A 17322-nucleotide genomic window follows, 5' to 3' on the forward strand; every position below is an offset into this window, starting at 1 on the left:
ATATGAAAAATGGTAATATAAATCAAATTAAGCAATAAGTTTCGAATGTTTATATTTATGCATTCGAATGGATTTGTGAGTTTTTTTTATTGATTTAATTACATCATCTTCACACTATCGCTGCTTAGTACGAAAAATTTCTGGCTACTACTACATCACTGATCAAAATCAGTAGCCGATATCTTATCATACCATATATATATTTAAACGAGCAATTATTGTATATCACTATTTCGATTGACATCTAGGCATATAAATATCACGAGTATGACAGAATACATGCGTTAAGGAATGCATCTAAGTGAGAGGTATTTATTATATACATGTGTTGTTGTTCAAGCATGTATTTTGTCTCATTCGTGATAGTTATATGCCTAGATGTAACTCGAACTAGTGGTATATATATGTTTATATATATATATATATATATAAACATATATATATATATATATATATATATATATATATATATATATGTTTATATATATATATATATATATATATATATATATATATAAACATATATATATATATAAACATATATATATATATCTATATATATATATATATCAGCAATCTCGGAAACGGCTCCAACGATTTCACTGTCCCTTTCAAAGGACACCCACTGCAATGTTTCTCGTTTCACTTTCAATTAATTCTCGATATTTGGATTTTTTGCTGCAACGTGCTATAATGCTCTAAAATCAAATTAATTGACAGTAATTTAGTTACGCCAGAGTCATCTGATGCTGCGCTATTTCACATACTTAAACACATAAAGATGTTAAAAAATATTAGTCATAATTTTATAACATTCATTATAATAATAATAATAATACTTAATAATAATATGAGTGAGAGAAAGTGAATTTTATTCATAACATTTTAACACATTCAGAAAAAAAATCATACCTACAAAAAATCATTAGTTACAAATTAAATTTACAAAAAAAAAAAGATATCTTAAATTTATTTTAATTTTTTGAATTCATTTATACTAAGTCCATTCATAACATCATTTGTAACTAATATTATTGACCTAGTACGTTTTATGTACAATGAAGTTTGTATGCTATGCCATAATAAATATCCTGATCAAACCAAACGTAATGTACCACATATTGGATTGACTAAGTCAGAAGTATGTCTTTTTTAAATTAATACTACAATTAATTCATACAGTACAAACTAACATTAGCTATAAAATGAAATTCTTTAAATAAAGAATTAAACAAGTAGTTAACTTCTAAAATTATTGCCTTAAATTTTCAGAAAAATATCTTGTAAATGAAATAAGTAAGCGCTACATTTATAATGTACCAAGGTACGAAAGGAATATAGTTCCTCCCGATTGTCCCACGACAACTCTCTTTTTTTTTTTAATTGAAAACTGTACTTATACTTTTACCTACGCAAAACGTTAATTTATAAACGCAACAAAACTATTTTTTGAGTTTTTCTTTCATGTGTCCTTTGAGATGAAGATTAAGTTGAATCTTCTGCAAGCACAATTAACAGCGGAAATTATGAGTAAATTATAACTGGCCAGATCTGATCTCATCTCAGACACTATGAAGAGCGATTTCTATTAAACCGGGCAATGTTAAATAACATATATTTTGGGAAGATAGTTTTATAACATATATCGATATAGAAATGAATTCTTAAAACTTTTGTCTAATATTCGTATCTCTTACAAGAACAGAGATTTTTGAAGCTGTAAAATAAATAGTTCTTACAGATGAAAAAGTAGTAACCAAATAAACAAACAAAAATTGAAAGTTGTATTTTAATACGTATGGATCTAATATTAATTGTCGTCTGGTGTGAATGATGCATTACCTCTATACATACCTACCTACAGACTAAAAGAAACCTTCCTTTACTTTTTTTTATGAAGAAAGAATGACTACAAATAACATTTTTTTTTAAATTGGTGTCAGCTGCATTTAGGTTGATTTATATGAAATTTTGGGAAAAAACGAATGAAATAATTTGCATTTAAAAAGTCATTCATGGTACGGTTTTCGAGAAAATCCGAAAAAAACAAAAAAATTTTCCTGCTCACCTACAAGCTCATATCATTATTTTTTCATACTTGTATTTTGCTTTACTTATATGTGAAATTTTAATGATCCAGATCTTTTTGTTTGAATCAAAGAAAAAAGAAATATGCGTTGAGAATTCATCATCAAAGTTTCGATTGAAAAATGTTACCTACTAAAGGTGATAATAAAACAATTATATTTAAATTTTTTTCCAGAATTTCATTGATTTTCGAGATATTGTTCTGGCTTTCTACTTTAGAAAATATTGTTCTTTCGATTTCGAAGTTTTCACAAAAATAATCGGAAAGTTTTACAATAATATTTTTGAAAAATTAAAATCATTTAAAATAGTTATTTTACATTATTTAGTATTTAAATTGAAGGAACCGTTTGCGAGAAAATTATAGTTAGTTATATCAAAAATTCAAATTAGACATTTAGTAAAACTCCATTCAATATTTGATGTTTGTAACAATCAACTTTATTAGATCTGTATATATAGAGGTAACAAAGAAAAAATTAAATAAAATTTAATCACTGAGAATTTATCGCAGAAATAGTTATAACACAGATTTTAATTGATAATTTTGAATATTCGTTTTCAATTATTATGATTATTAAAGTATGTTTGTAACTTTCCTTCAAGAATTAATTACAATTATACCTAATTATTATTACTTTTTGTTTTTGTTTACCATACGATATTTATTTACATCATGGTCTATTCGATTATATTTGATATTTTTAATATGATACATACAACGTAAACTACATATTGACAAATATCTTGTCTAGTAATCTTAATTAAAGAGAATTGAAAAAATACACTCGAACCCGGACTTCTTGGATTCATGTCAAGCGCCTTTTATGACATGAGTCCAAGAAGTCCGACACGATCAATCTTGACGGCAATTTGTGTGATTTATAATACCAGACAAATTTAACCTTTAAGAAATATGTAGTTCTATTTGAAAAAAAACAAAAAAACAAAAAAATTGACCATCACTGTTTGATCCGGAAGGTGCCCTCGGAAAATAAAACAAGACACACTTTTTTCATTACCCCCTGAAATCTACCGTTTGACCCATATTTAACCGTTTTCTTATATTCAAATCCGTTTTTTGGAAAAATTAGGTGGAACCTTTTTAAAAAATGAAACTGTACAAACAAGGTTTTGATACAAATACGTGTTCACACGTTAGCTGTAAAACCCCTCCACTCCAAATTGGCTCCATGTATGGATTGTATTACTTTGCCAACTTTTTAGTTTTGATCTGCATGTTATACAGAAATAATATAATCTCCAATAAAGAGTATTGTTTGCATAACAATTAGTGTTGATAACAAGGTGTGTTTTTTGCATACTGGTAGATCTCAGATGATTACATTTCAGTTGTAAACCTTGGACTCGATAAATCATTATGTTCAATAATTAAATTTGTATTTAATTGATACTTTTCAGTTTGATTTAAATATTGTTGTTGACAAAAGATAATTAATTCATTTTCAATTGTGATTTTAAAATACTGATGGTATAACAAAATTAATGCGTATAACATAATTTTATGCGTCCGTTAGTGAAAAAGAACGCAAGGAACTGAAAAATAGCTCACATTCGTAACTCAGCTACTACTGGTAAAAGGAGACAAAATATTAAAACGTTATTCTTTATAAAAGAACTAGCCTTGTTTGTTAGTTTATAATGAAATCTATTATATAAATCTTTCTCTTGCTAATTCAGGAGCATCTTTGCTTCGAAGAACTTCGAAAGCTTGCTAAATTTTTTGTTTTGCATCAATTTTAACAATCTTGTATGTAAATTTCTTGGCCGTTTGACATATTTAGCAATATCCGTCGATTCCATATAAAGAAATATAAGTTTTCATGCATTAAAAAGTACCCGATTATTAAAAATTATATCTTCCCATTTAATAGACATGGAGTAAAGAAACTTTATTAAAACAGTTCCCAAAACTGCAAACAGAACATTTGTTTTTTCACCAATTATAAAAAAATAAAATAATATAAAAACCGGATATAATTAAATTAAGTAGGTACGGTAGCAGATTAAATTGTAATTTGCGATAGAACAAAAGAGAAAATAGACATAATATTTAATATTATTTTTATAATTTTTCTTTATTTTCTAAAACTACACCACTTTTAAAATACGTCAATTGTAATGAGAAACTAACTGTAATCAATTTGTTTTTGTACTCGAATTATTCAGATATTTATTTATTCATTTACAGTTTTTGTATCATGTATCCCGCAGGGGATTAGATGTGGTCAAATCATGGTAAGATTGAAAATTTGATATCGAGTTATCTTCAAAATTTTCTGATTTGACTACTCAGAATTTTTTCTTACAAGAGCACTTAAATGTAAAATTTTAAATTAACATGTCTAGGTGTTAACATTTGAAAAAACAGTCAAAATAACATATTACCAGTCCAACAGTCAAAATAACAGTCAAAATAACATATTGGGAAAATTATTTTGTCATTCGATCACCTGTAGTTTAGAATAAAACTACGAAAGCAGGCTAAAAGGAATCATAGTAATTTGCAAAAAACTGTTCAAATGTGTGAACGAGCCGAGCTGTCTAATAAAAAATATCCCCTTTTATAATAGTCTAGTCATTGAAAAAACCCCTCTACTGCTGTTTTTAATGATTTAAACCAGCTTATGACTGTCATATTGACTGTTAAACGTCATCATTTTCCAAATTTTCCAATTAGTACAAGATCCGACCTACTCCTAAATATGAAAAATATGTTTAAGTCGACCCCCTAGAATCCATTCGCTGAGCCGGTTTTCGTGACCGATTTAGTCCCACGAAAACGACCTATGGTTTTCGGTGTATATTTGTCTATTGGATCGGAAAATCAAGATGGTTTTTTTCGAAATATGGTGTTATAACAATGTAAATTGCATATAGTACAGTCTGCTTTTTTCCCCACCGCTTTCATCATATTTGATTTTCAAACGTTTTTTAGTTTTAAATAAAAAGCTTAAATAAAAAATTATTTTTAAGTAACAAGCTTTTATTGTTTTAAAAATTAAAAAGTAATTTTTTTATGAATAACTTATACTAAACTATTTGTAAAAGCTGAAGGCATTAAAAGCTTGTTCCTTACTTAAAAGCTTGTTCCTTACTTAAAAGCTTGTTCCTTAAAAAGTAATTTTTAGACAAATTTTTTTTGAAAGTTGTAAAACATTGTCAGTAAAATTACAACGATGTGTGTGTTTATTTGTACAATAGTGTAAACACAATTTACAAAATTAAGTCTTAAGAAAAACGTATATAGCGCCATCCTTTTCTACTCACATTCAATATATTACACCGGGCCAAAAATTAAAACCGTACCTCGATGCAGAATATTGCATAATAATCCAGCTCCTTTATTTAATTTGAATGAGGTATAATACGATTAAAAGCGAACTAGACGGATGTAATTTTAGTCATAACTAATTATATTCGTGTAAGATGTTTATATAAGATAATATGACAGCAAAATTTCTTAATTACATCAAGAAATAAAATACTTACTCCAATGCATTTAGAAGTAATTTTGTTTTTCATTTATTCAGTTCTCTTGTGGTTTTAAACCATATTAGGAAGAAAGTTGTTAAAGAAAATGCAAGAAGGGAATATCTATCTTATTCTAACACACGGAGTGTACGGAAAAACAATGTAAATATATAATTAAGTTGTGACGTATAGAAAATAATAGCTGAATTGATTAAAGTATAGTATAAGGTCTTGGCCCAAGCTTGGATATTTTTTAATCCTCAAAATATATTAATTATTGCATGTTATGTGTATCTAATTGTTACAGTTTCCCCACATTTACTAGCTTCAAGTTACTTTTTAACAAGTGAAAACAAACAATTGAGTTAATTGTTGAAATACCATGTATAGACAGTTTTGATTACTCTGTCCCGTTACACATACATACATGTCACACATATATAACTAATATACCCATATAATATATACTATACAATTTGCGCTCTTACGGGTAAACAGTGATATTTACGAAAAAATGTTTCGAACAAAAGTTGTTTATTTTTTATAAGGAAGATATATTACATTTAAACTTTTCAATACTATCTCTAACGGTTTACAAAATGGGTCCTACGGACCCAAGACCCAATTGGCCTATGTTGCTCATTTACGAACTTGAACTCACTTTTTACGTCTTAAAAAAGTACGCTATAAAAATTTCAGCTTGATACCTCTTTTCGTTTTTGAATAATCGTGATGACAGCCGGACAGATAGACGACAGACAGACAGACAGACAACCCGAAATGGACATGGACTAATTAGGTGATTTTATGAACATCTATACCAAAATTTTGATCATAGTATCAATATTTTAAGCGTTAGGTACAAACTTGGGACTAAACTTCGCATACCTTGGTATATTTCATATACATGGTACAAAAATTTTCTTTTATACCATCTTTTATTAAAAACATTTTTCAGAAATAAATTTTTCTTTTCTATTTTCGCTGTTATAGAGTTTTCCAAAGTATTTTAAAAAAACTACAAAGGTAATAAATTCTTATTACTATTATTATTACTACTATTATGTTGCACATCATATTTATATCAGATACATTCTGTGTTATTTGTATAAAGATAGAAGCAAAAATTATAGTCTACAGATCCACGCCTAAAAAACTTAGTTATTACATGTATACTCGTTTTTTATGTTCTTGCAGCCAACGTCTTACCTAAAAAGTTCTGAGTAGCTTTTTTAGCTATTTTTCCGGGGCTTGGAAAGTTTGATTGCGCCTCCAAGCGGCAAATTGAATTTGTTTTTTGCTTTACCATATATAAGGTTTGTAGATTTAAAGACTTAAGGATGTATGAGCAGGGCAACAATGTTTGATTTAAAGGTTCAAAATTTTTTTATAGACAGACTTTTACTCAAAGAATATGTGATTAAAATTTCAGCATAGGTATCTATGAAAATTTAGAGAAGAAAAAAGTTATTGAAAATCGATGTAAAATACATTGGCTCTTAATGGAGGAATCTCAAAAAATAACAAGTTTTGAATTAAAAAAAAACTTTTTAATAGAAAGTGAACATATAAGTAACGACATAGAAATAAATAAAACCAAGTTTCTTCGTCCATATAATGGATGTAAGAGCAGGGTAGATTTAGGGTTGAAATTATTTTTATCTTATTTTCAACTTTGATGAAGAATTTTGTTATAACTTCATGAATGTAGACGAAAAGTAAGAATAAATTTTTCAGTATGTGCCTTGGCTCTCAAAATATCGAAAGCTGAATAATTAAACAAAATTTGCAATTTTCGATATTTTGAAAATTACGCCAGATATCGAAAAATTTTGTTACTTTTCACCTTATAATATAAGTTATAATATAATTGATCATCAAAATTAAAAATATATATTTTTTAAATGTGTGCGCACAATACCGTGCTCATACATCCTTAAGATAAAATTGTTCTGAAAAGGATAGATTTGGATTTTATGGAAAAACTGTATTTTTGTGGTCTTTTGAATCCATTTTTGCTCATTATTCATAATATGTGTACGTATATGAATGTGGTATTTTGTAAATTTACGAATGCGAATGTTTATTTTCAATATTTCCCAATGCGAATGTTAACAGGGATTTTCATTAACACACAAGGAGAAAATTGAAATTTTCAAAATATGAATCAACAAACCGATAATTTTTTTATGTAATATGGTGGCCTCAAGAATCTTAAGAACACATGTAAAAAGTCTCACGTTGATGTATTCGTTTATTTTTTTGGATGTGTGTCTGCGGACTATTAGTCTTGATATCATAAAATAAGATTAGAAATTAATAATAGCAATAATGACAGGAACTATAAACTAGAATTGGTATAACAATATATAAGAAGATATCGGAGTAGCTGCCTACAACAACATTACAAATGACTATGAGTATCTAGTAGTACTCACTTCTACTTACTACATGCATATTGCATACCCATTTCATTGGACATTATAATTAGTATCGCAGAATAATTTCTTTTACTGTTTGAATTTATTAGTATAAAATTTTATATGAAATAATCACTAGATGAAATATTTAATTGAACATTGTAACTTGAGTTCGAATACAAAAATATACAGGCTGTTCGGGAAAAAACAAGCTCAATAATAATTTGCTATTTTAATCATTGATCATTTTTGTACTATTTGGCATCACTTAACTTTCTGGTACATTTTTAACATTCACCTTGAAAATCGAAATAAAAAATCTTTATGAGATATCAACGATCCTTGACACTATTAAATTTTCCGCTTAATCGGCTCATAGAATAGGAAAGACGTTGTAGAAGATGAATAGGAGGCTCACGATGAATAGTAATATTTTAGCTTTAATTTTGCGATAGGACCGCCACAGTGGCAAAACTAGAATCCTTGGTTGTACTTGTTGAGTTCTTAGTGAGTTAAATGTTGAGGAAATCCAAACATGTAAAAATTAAATATCGGAGAAATCAAAAGACTTAAATTGAAATAAAAATAATTAATTACCGTATTATGTTTTTAATTACATAACACATCGATTTTTTGTTAACACTGGTAAATTTGATCCGATCTTATTGGAATTTTTTTTTGAAACCCACTAATTTTGGCTCATTCTTTTCAGTTGTGATGTGCAATTTTCGCTAGCTAGCACTTATGAGCTAAATTCCGGGACCATGCCTCCACATTATTGAAACCTATTAAAGCTAGTTTAATTTTGATCACAAATTTGAAAATTATGACCCAAATTTAATAGAATTACATACTTGGTTTATCAAAATTAGATAAAATTTTTATGTGATAGAGCAAAATACAATTTTTTTGGTTTCTAATGATGTCATAAAGTTACAAAATACGTGATTTTGATAACACAGGCAACTTTATTCCGATCATATTTGAATTTTTTTTGAAACTCACTAATTTTGGGTCATTCTTTTCAGCTATAGAATCGCCCTTTCATTGTGTATTAAAGCTAAGCAGCAGCACACTAGTTCCCTTTCAGCCGGTATAAATGCGCATGAAGTAAGTTGAGTAGTATTGGAGTACTCATAAACTGTGATTATTTTATTGATAATAATCCTCATTAATTTTGTTATACTTATTAAAATAGATAGATAGTCTATAATTGACTATATGTTATATGTTACCTATCGCTAGATAGATATATTATTATATTGTAGGTTTTGTATCTACTTCCTTAGTTATATGCGAAGTATTCAGCATGAATTGCATCATTAGTCAGAGAGTAAAGTTCGATGCTCGTTCGAAGTCTTATGAAAATAGTTTAAAGAACCTGAAATATCTCACAGTATATTCCCACAATACATCTCCAGATTGTGTTATGGTCTCCCAATATCTGTTAATTTTCTTTCATTAATTAATGAATTTTCCTTGATAACTCCCGTGAAATTTAATGTATTATATCAACGCAATCAAGATATCAAATGTCCATATTCTAATAATTTCCGATGTCGAAAGATTTATGAGAAACGTTATTTTCGGCTGATTATACGTTCCATTTTTCAAAATAATTGGCCTCTTAAATTCTATTCACATATTTTACAAAGAAGCCACAAAAACTAAATGAACAAAATTCTTAAATTTTCCATGTGATGTCAAATATTTTCCTGACCATGAAAAACTATAAAGATAGTTTTCCCCGTACATTTATACTTAAGTAGTGGAAGAAGATTTTTAGTGGTTTTCAGAATACGTTCGAACCGCGCCCCAAAACTTTTTGACAACCAATTGGACGAAAACGCTCGACACTTTTTGACAACCAATTGGACGAAAATTTTAGGTAGTACATTTCAATGACCAAATTTATTGTATAGGGCTAGTCATAAAGTTTTCAGAATATTAGAAGTACTTCAAGTAATTTTCTGGGACTTATATTGAGAGACGATGACCCAATCTAGACCTGAAACCTTCGCAAGGCTAGATATTTCAGGTCCCTTATAAAGCTTTCTTCATACTTGCGAAAATCGGGCTATTCTCTCTGACTACGTGTATCGACACAGTGTTATTATCAAAATATAAGCATGTATTGTAAATGCAATCCAGTCAAAGAATTAGTAACAAATAATAGTCGAATTTAATTAAATTTTTGGTTTCTAGTTTAGGTTAACCAAAGCTACAATATTCATACTAATGTACATTTAGTGAAAAGCATTAAATATAATGTACGAAAAGGTTAACCCGTTTAGGAGCCACGATGCCACAAACAAATCGATCAGACATGATTTTATATCGGAAGTTTCTTTAAATTTTCAAAATAATATTATTTACCTTTATCTATCACAATACTGCGTCCTTCATTCCAAATTAACTCAATATCTGGTTCTTGACTTTACATTCAAATTTTATTAAGTTTGAAAAACTTTTTTGCTTAAAATTTATTGTCTATTGGCAAACCAATTACGATTCCCTAACTTTTATTAAAATTTAACCTAATGAAATTATGTGAAAAAGATACTTTTAAACTTGCCAATATCAATTGAACAATTGGCATAGTAAAGGTGTTTTTATTCACTTGCAACCTACCTGTCTTGCATTTAATTCAAAAAAATATACTGAGAAGTAAAAAAATTGACTCAACATGGCTTATTGAACACCAGAGTTTTTTTTTTTTAAATTAATTAACTTCCGTTGGTTTTTTAACTTCCCAGTATAGGAAGTTATTGTAATAAGTCCGATTTTTAAAACGAAATTTTCAGCATATCTTCATGGTTATTCCGAGGCTTTAACACCAATTTTAAGAAGAATTATGTGTGTGTGTACGTTGATATCGCTCGAAGCAAATATGATATCGACCTCGGTAAGGTATCGAACGAAGCGTATTAGTGGCAATATGATCCGAAAAGAATTTCATAAAATTTAGTCAAGTAGTTTCGATTCGGTCGAGTTTTAATTTTTTTTTTAAACTATTTATCATGTTGGGCAGTTATTTGTGTAGACCTCAAGGGTAACACCAGGCCCTACCCACGGCTTGTTTAAAATTTAAAAAAAAAAACTGGAGATATATAGCTCAACACAAAATCAAGGGCTCGTTAATGCTCTCAAAAAGAGGCAAGCTCTCATCTCATTCAGTTTAAAGAAAAGATAAGCGGCATTCTTATGATTATAGAAATGAACGTAATATACCTAGTGTCGATTTTCTTGGTGGTGAATATATATCAAGTGTTTTTAGTGAGTGGCGAATGTTTTATTCGGTTTATTATAAACAAAACTACATAATATCATCATAAATAATGTAGTTTTTAATTAACAACATAGTATTTGCATAGTTTGCACAAATAACCTCTTAAACTTAATTCAACAACAAATAGATTTTTATCAGTTTCCATATATAATCAAATGAAATAAAAATTTTTTTTCTGAATAAACCCACATAATCTTTTGTTATATGGATTGCTCATATACTTTATATATGGGAGTTCACTTATACTGGGATATTACAATATTTATTTGAAATTTACATGCATAATACACAATTAATTCTACTACTAACAAAATTATTTTAAAATAACGATTTTATAAATATTGGTCACAGGAAAATTGCGCGAAAATTGTTTAATGGTATAAAAGCTAGCAACACTACGAAAAAGTTTATTTCAGGAAGGCTGGATTTACGATATTTCTTTTCTCTTCGAAATTAGGTAGCGATGATCTTGGAAATGTTTCGTTTACTGCATTTATAGCTGATTTTTAATCATTTTGAGATAATTTTTTGTAAAATCATTTTTCATATCCTTCTAGAAATGCAAATTATTAAAATAACCTGACAGTTTTGTCGTTTCAACACCACTTTAAAAAAAGGTTTAAAATCATTTAAGTGTGGCTGTAATTTCTGTATAATTTAGTTTTATAATTAATAATGTAGTTTTAATTTGTCACTCAAAAATTTGGTTGCTGTACCAGGATACATCTATCGTTTGTTTACGCAACAGCTACCAGATGCGGGAGGTACTTCATCTTTTCCTTAGCTCAATAAGAAAAGAAATATCCGAAATTCAACCGTCTTAAAATTAACTCTCATAAAATTTTGCCAAATCTTGTACCATAAATATTATTAAATGGGATAATATATAATTCAGAGCAATTACCCGATAGGATGGAGATCCATGGTTCGATTCCCGTCTTGATGTGTATTTTTCTCATACTCAGTATTTGTCTTTAGAGTGAACAATGAGCTTTTCGTAACTTGCAAGGGATAAAATACGTAGCTAAGGATCCGATTTCAGCAGAACTCTTATTTCCATAGGAATGTGTGGTGGTTTTTTGGACTTTAAAATGATTACTTTTATACATAATTTTTCGAAGAGTAACAGACAAATACATTTTAACAAACGTCTGAATCTATTTTGAAACACTTTATGGTTTTTTTAACTTGTGATTCCGACTCTTTTAGTATTCTCTTTGACACTGTAGTTTCTTGGTAATTCAAAATGAAAACATCGTGCCAAAGTCCTGGAATATAGCTATTTATGGAAATTTACTTAGAGACTTAAAAATTCTTTCTTATCACGGTATTTACAGATCAAACTTTAACCATCAAAGAATATTTTCGAAAACAAATAATGCTAATTCAATAAGAATTTCTTTCTTTTTTATTTGAATCAAACTAGAAAGTTTGCAAATCGCCCATAGTATTACCGTTACTAATTAATGATTTTATGCATCTCACACGAAATTTAAAAGCTGTAGGTGTTTTCAAAATCATATAGAGGTTACTTAGCAAAATATCTTTTATCTTATGTAAAACAAAACGTAGGCTCAAATTCACCAAATAATTAATTTTTTCTAGCTACACGATCTAAACAAAAAAATATTTACATATACATGAATCATTTAGATGTCCTATACAGTGTCATCCGAAACATTCAATTACATTTTCACTTGGATTCTTTCAAGTTTTCATTCATACAATTTCTTCAGTGACTCATTATTGAAAAAAATACTTTTGTGAATTTTTTTCCTCAAAAGAAGAGGAGATAGGACAGAGACAAAACTTTTTATTTGTGGATTAAAAAAAAGAAAATAATAAGGGTTCAGTACCGGATAAGCCACGTAGCAAGAGAGCTTTGCAAATTGCAAGTTTTGAGGAGAACCGTTCAAAGGGCTGACGATGGCTGAATGTAGACTAAAAATGGATAATTGGCATGAAAAACAGCTAAACGGCATGTGCAAGTTTCTGTTAAAGGTAGCTATAGTTGACAAAAAAGTAGGAGGTTGATTCAAGAAGATAAAAAAGGGACCTCTAGTTAGAATGTTCTGCGAGCAATTAATCCGGCACTGTTAGAGTTTACCAATCGCAAGGTCAAATAGTTAAGTGTACCTTATATTGTGGATTAAATTCTATTCACATTGTATACGGATCTTTAGCCAGCACAAATTTCACACACCATTTCTGATTTCTGCTGAATACCTTGGATTTTTGGTAAAAAGTATTTTAAGGATTTTTTTTTTTAAAATCTTACCTATAAAAATTTCTAAAATAATTTTACTTTTTGTCTCAAATTGTTAGAAAGTATGCAAATTAGTCGAAACCGTTGAAGAAGTGCAAAACATTTTTTGTAATAAAAAGACGAACAACTTTTGTCGTTAGTCGTTGTGATGGCTGAAGTTCCGAGAGGATTGTTTTCATATACCCATGTTCATATGAACTTTTTGTAATATTTTGATGATGTCAAGAATAGATTCCAAAAGCCACAAAAAGACACTTATTTGTATGCATCCTGTAAAAGAGTTTCAATTAAATTGGCTTGACAAAATAGTCTTGGACGTAGGTGGTTACAAAGTGAATAATATTTTTTTTAATAAATAAAATTATAATGATTAAAGAAAGTTATTAGTTATTAAAAAGAAAGGCCTTTACATATTAATAAATAATTACCTATATCGTTTTTACCATTTGTAGAAAAATCAACCATAACTTTACATTGTAATTAGTTTCTGTATTATAAATTTTCTTGTTGTTTAGTCAGGTAAATAAAATAAAAATTATTTTATTTAAGGTGTGGCAAAACTACAACACACAAAGCATGCAACATCAATAATTAATATATAAAATATTGTTGCAATTAATAATCATTTTGCAATTAATTACATTATTATACGTTATTATTTATTGACTTATATAGAAAATGTATTGCATGATGCAGAAATAGGGATATACTATTTTATAGGATTGACAACAATGTTTGATTTAAAGGCTCAAAATAAAGGCTTTTTTATAGGCAGACACTTTTACTCAAAGAATATGTGGTTAAAATTTTAGCATAGATATATCCATGCAAATTTTTAAGGAAATCGATATAAAATATTGGCTCTTATTGAGGAATCTCAAAAAAAGGAAATATTTTGAAAGTTTTTGATGATTTTCCCTTTGAATGAATGAAACAACTAAAAAAAAAAAAACTTTTTAATAGAAAGTAAACATAAGCCATGGCGTAGAAAAGAAACCAAGTGTCTCCGTCTATATAAGAGATGTTAGAGCTGGGTAGATTTAGAATTGAAATTATTGTTATCTTATTTTCAACTTTGATGATGAATTTTGTTATAACCTCATGAATGTAGTTGCAAAATAAGAATAAAATTTTTCGCTATGTGCCTTGGTTTTCAAAATTTTGAAAGCTGAATAATTAAACAAAAAATTCAATTTTCGGTATTTTGAAAATTACGCCTGATATTGAAAAATTGTATTCTTACTAATTCACTTCTTATATTATCAAGTTCTCATCATAAACGCATACGTTGTATTAAATGTTGTTTATGTTACATCCTGTACATGATAAAATTAATTGCTCATTTTTCTTTTAATTATTATTCGTTGTAATAAAAGTATTTAACGTCTATTATATTTGCGTGGTTTCTGAAAAAAATGCTACTAAAAACACAACGCGAGAAAAAATTGCTAATGGAATAATAATTAATTGGTTCTTAATTTGAAAACTTATTTTAAAATGGCGTATTTCCAATTTAAAACTTACAAATAGCATATTTACTATAAGTAATAATTTCAATAATTTAAATTTTTAATAAATGTCCTTTAAATAATCAATACATAGAGTATAAAACAAAGTCGCCCCTGCTGTCTGTACTTAACCTATGTATGCTTAGATCTTTAAAACTACGCAATGAATTTTGATACGGTTTTTTCTGATTCAAGAGAAAGGTTTTTATGTATAACTAGCAGATACATGTCCACTTTGCTGGGCAATTCTCCTTTTTAAAACAAGGACTATTACGTTATAGCTCTCAGTTATCCTCCCTTTTGTTTACAATTTTATGGATTTTAATTTTTCAGTGGGGAACTCTAACTTTTATGAAAATGAAGTTTTGCCCATGGTACACGCTGGACATTGTAACTTTCTATAGGTCCATTTCATTCATCAAATTCCAAAACAAAAAAATTGCAAAAGATCGAAAATTTTTTTTTGCTTCAATTTCGATAAAACTCAGTATATAAGGTAATTTTGACCCAAAAATTTTGTATAATTGGTATATTTGTTAATTGGTCGAATAGTTTTTGAGATACAGACTAATGTCCAACTTTCATTCATTACGGCGACAACACTATTTAAAAAAAATTTGAATGTGGATAAGAAATAATTCAAATAATTACTTTTATTCTAAATAAACTCATTAATTATGTGCAATTTTACTGATAAAAATAAATCAATTAAAATAAATAATAATAAATGTATATTTTTAAGTAAAGTAAATCATCATTTATTATCACACAAATGTAATAATATGCATATAAGATGTTTGGTATGTTTGGATGCGTGTGACATGCTTTCAATATAATTGGATGTGTGATTATGTGCTATCTAAATTATTGCTTTATTTATGAGCTTATTTTGATGGTGGCATGACGCCGTCTTGTATCCAATTTTATATATAATTCGTCCTTGGTATTTAAAAAAAAATTGTTTCTATATCGGAACATTTTCTATAGTATAAAGGCTAACACTATTTTTGTTAAATGATTAATACATACTTGAAACTCGCTGAATAACTTCCTTTTCGCAAGATTACCAAACTTTCTCTCGACGACTTTTTTCGAAAGTGCTGCGTTTGCATGATAACGTCATATTTAAGCTATCGCTCTGAAAAAATCATTGACATTATAGTACATAGACTGATTTCGCCTATCATTCCGTACATTAAGAGGTGTGCCAATATCTGAGATAATTGCTTGTGTTAGCTAGGAAAATAATATAGAGACATTTATCGAAAAAATATACATTGAATATTGGGAAATTTGTCAAAAAAACATACATTGAATGTCAAACTTTCATATCACAAAATGTTTTACATAAAACATAGTGATTTCACTGAACTTTTTCGCTTTTTGGCTTCAAAAAATACTAATCACGTATCACTTTACATTTTTTCTTACAAATCTACAATGATAAGTATGACAACAACACTTTGTTTTGACATTTCTACATACCCGCCATAATGAATTTGACCTAAGCAATTACCCCATATGTTGGGACGCTTAAATCGTTTGACGCTTAGTCTATGTAACTTAATGGTATAAGGAAAAACACAGCAGGGACTTTGTCGGGCACTATGTGGTATGGGATGAAATGATCAAATTTAAAATTTATAACATGGGCTTCAGTTTATCACCTCATTGACTCTTTCATTAAATCCAAACATTCTTTATATTATTTTCTGCCCTCGTGCGCTGCCCTGTTTAACACTATTTAGTTTAATAACAGTTTGTGAAACATTTTGAAAAACAAATATTTGAACTGAATATTTAGATTCAATAATGGATTAATAAAATTATTAAATTTTATTTACAAATTGATAACCTCATTTAATTTAAAATGTAATGATTTTCTTGTATTTGTCACATATTAATTTTGTCTTTTTTTATTTTTGCAGATGGAACGAGCATATGATCAAATTATATTACCATTAGAAAATTTTCGGAAAGAACATATCGGCGGAGTTAAGGTAAGCTTTCGATAAACATAATTAAGACCAATTCAATTCAAGCTGAGAAAATTGATAAATTAAAAAATAATTGAATATTCACGAAATTACCTACCCTAAGTTTTAGAATTGGGGACAAATTTTATAATTGTTTAAATTTGTTTATCAATCTTTTGCACATCGCTAGCACACAGTCATAGAAAACAAGATTTTCTCGACCTAAGTTTATAAAATTTAACTTTTTCTTCTATCAATCATTTGCGTAACATTACCATTT

At 28.1% G+C, this 17322-nt stretch overlaps 1 protein-coding gene across 5 annotated transcripts in view; it reads left to right on the forward strand.

Annotated features, from left to right (window-relative positions):
* The window catches only part of LOC123297828 (rho GTPase-activating protein 26), a 227983-nt gene that overhangs the window by 133928 nt on the left and 76733 nt on the right, over positions 1-17322 (forward strand). For all 5 annotated transcript variants that reach the window (XM_044879624.1, XM_044879625.1, XM_044879627.1 and 2 more), the window contains exon 3: positions 16995-17066. In XM_044879624.1, coding sequence (XP_044735559.1) covers positions 16995-17066 — 72 coding nt within the window. The remainder of the gene's footprint in view (positions 1-16994; positions 17067-17322) is intronic.

The sequence above is a fragment of the Chrysoperla carnea genome, chromosome 4 (assembly GCF_905475395.1).
Source record: "Chrysoperla carnea chromosome 4, inChrCarn1.1, whole genome shotgun sequence".
Taxonomy (NCBI): domain Eukaryota; kingdom Metazoa; phylum Arthropoda; class Insecta; order Neuroptera; family Chrysopidae; genus Chrysoperla; species Chrysoperla carnea.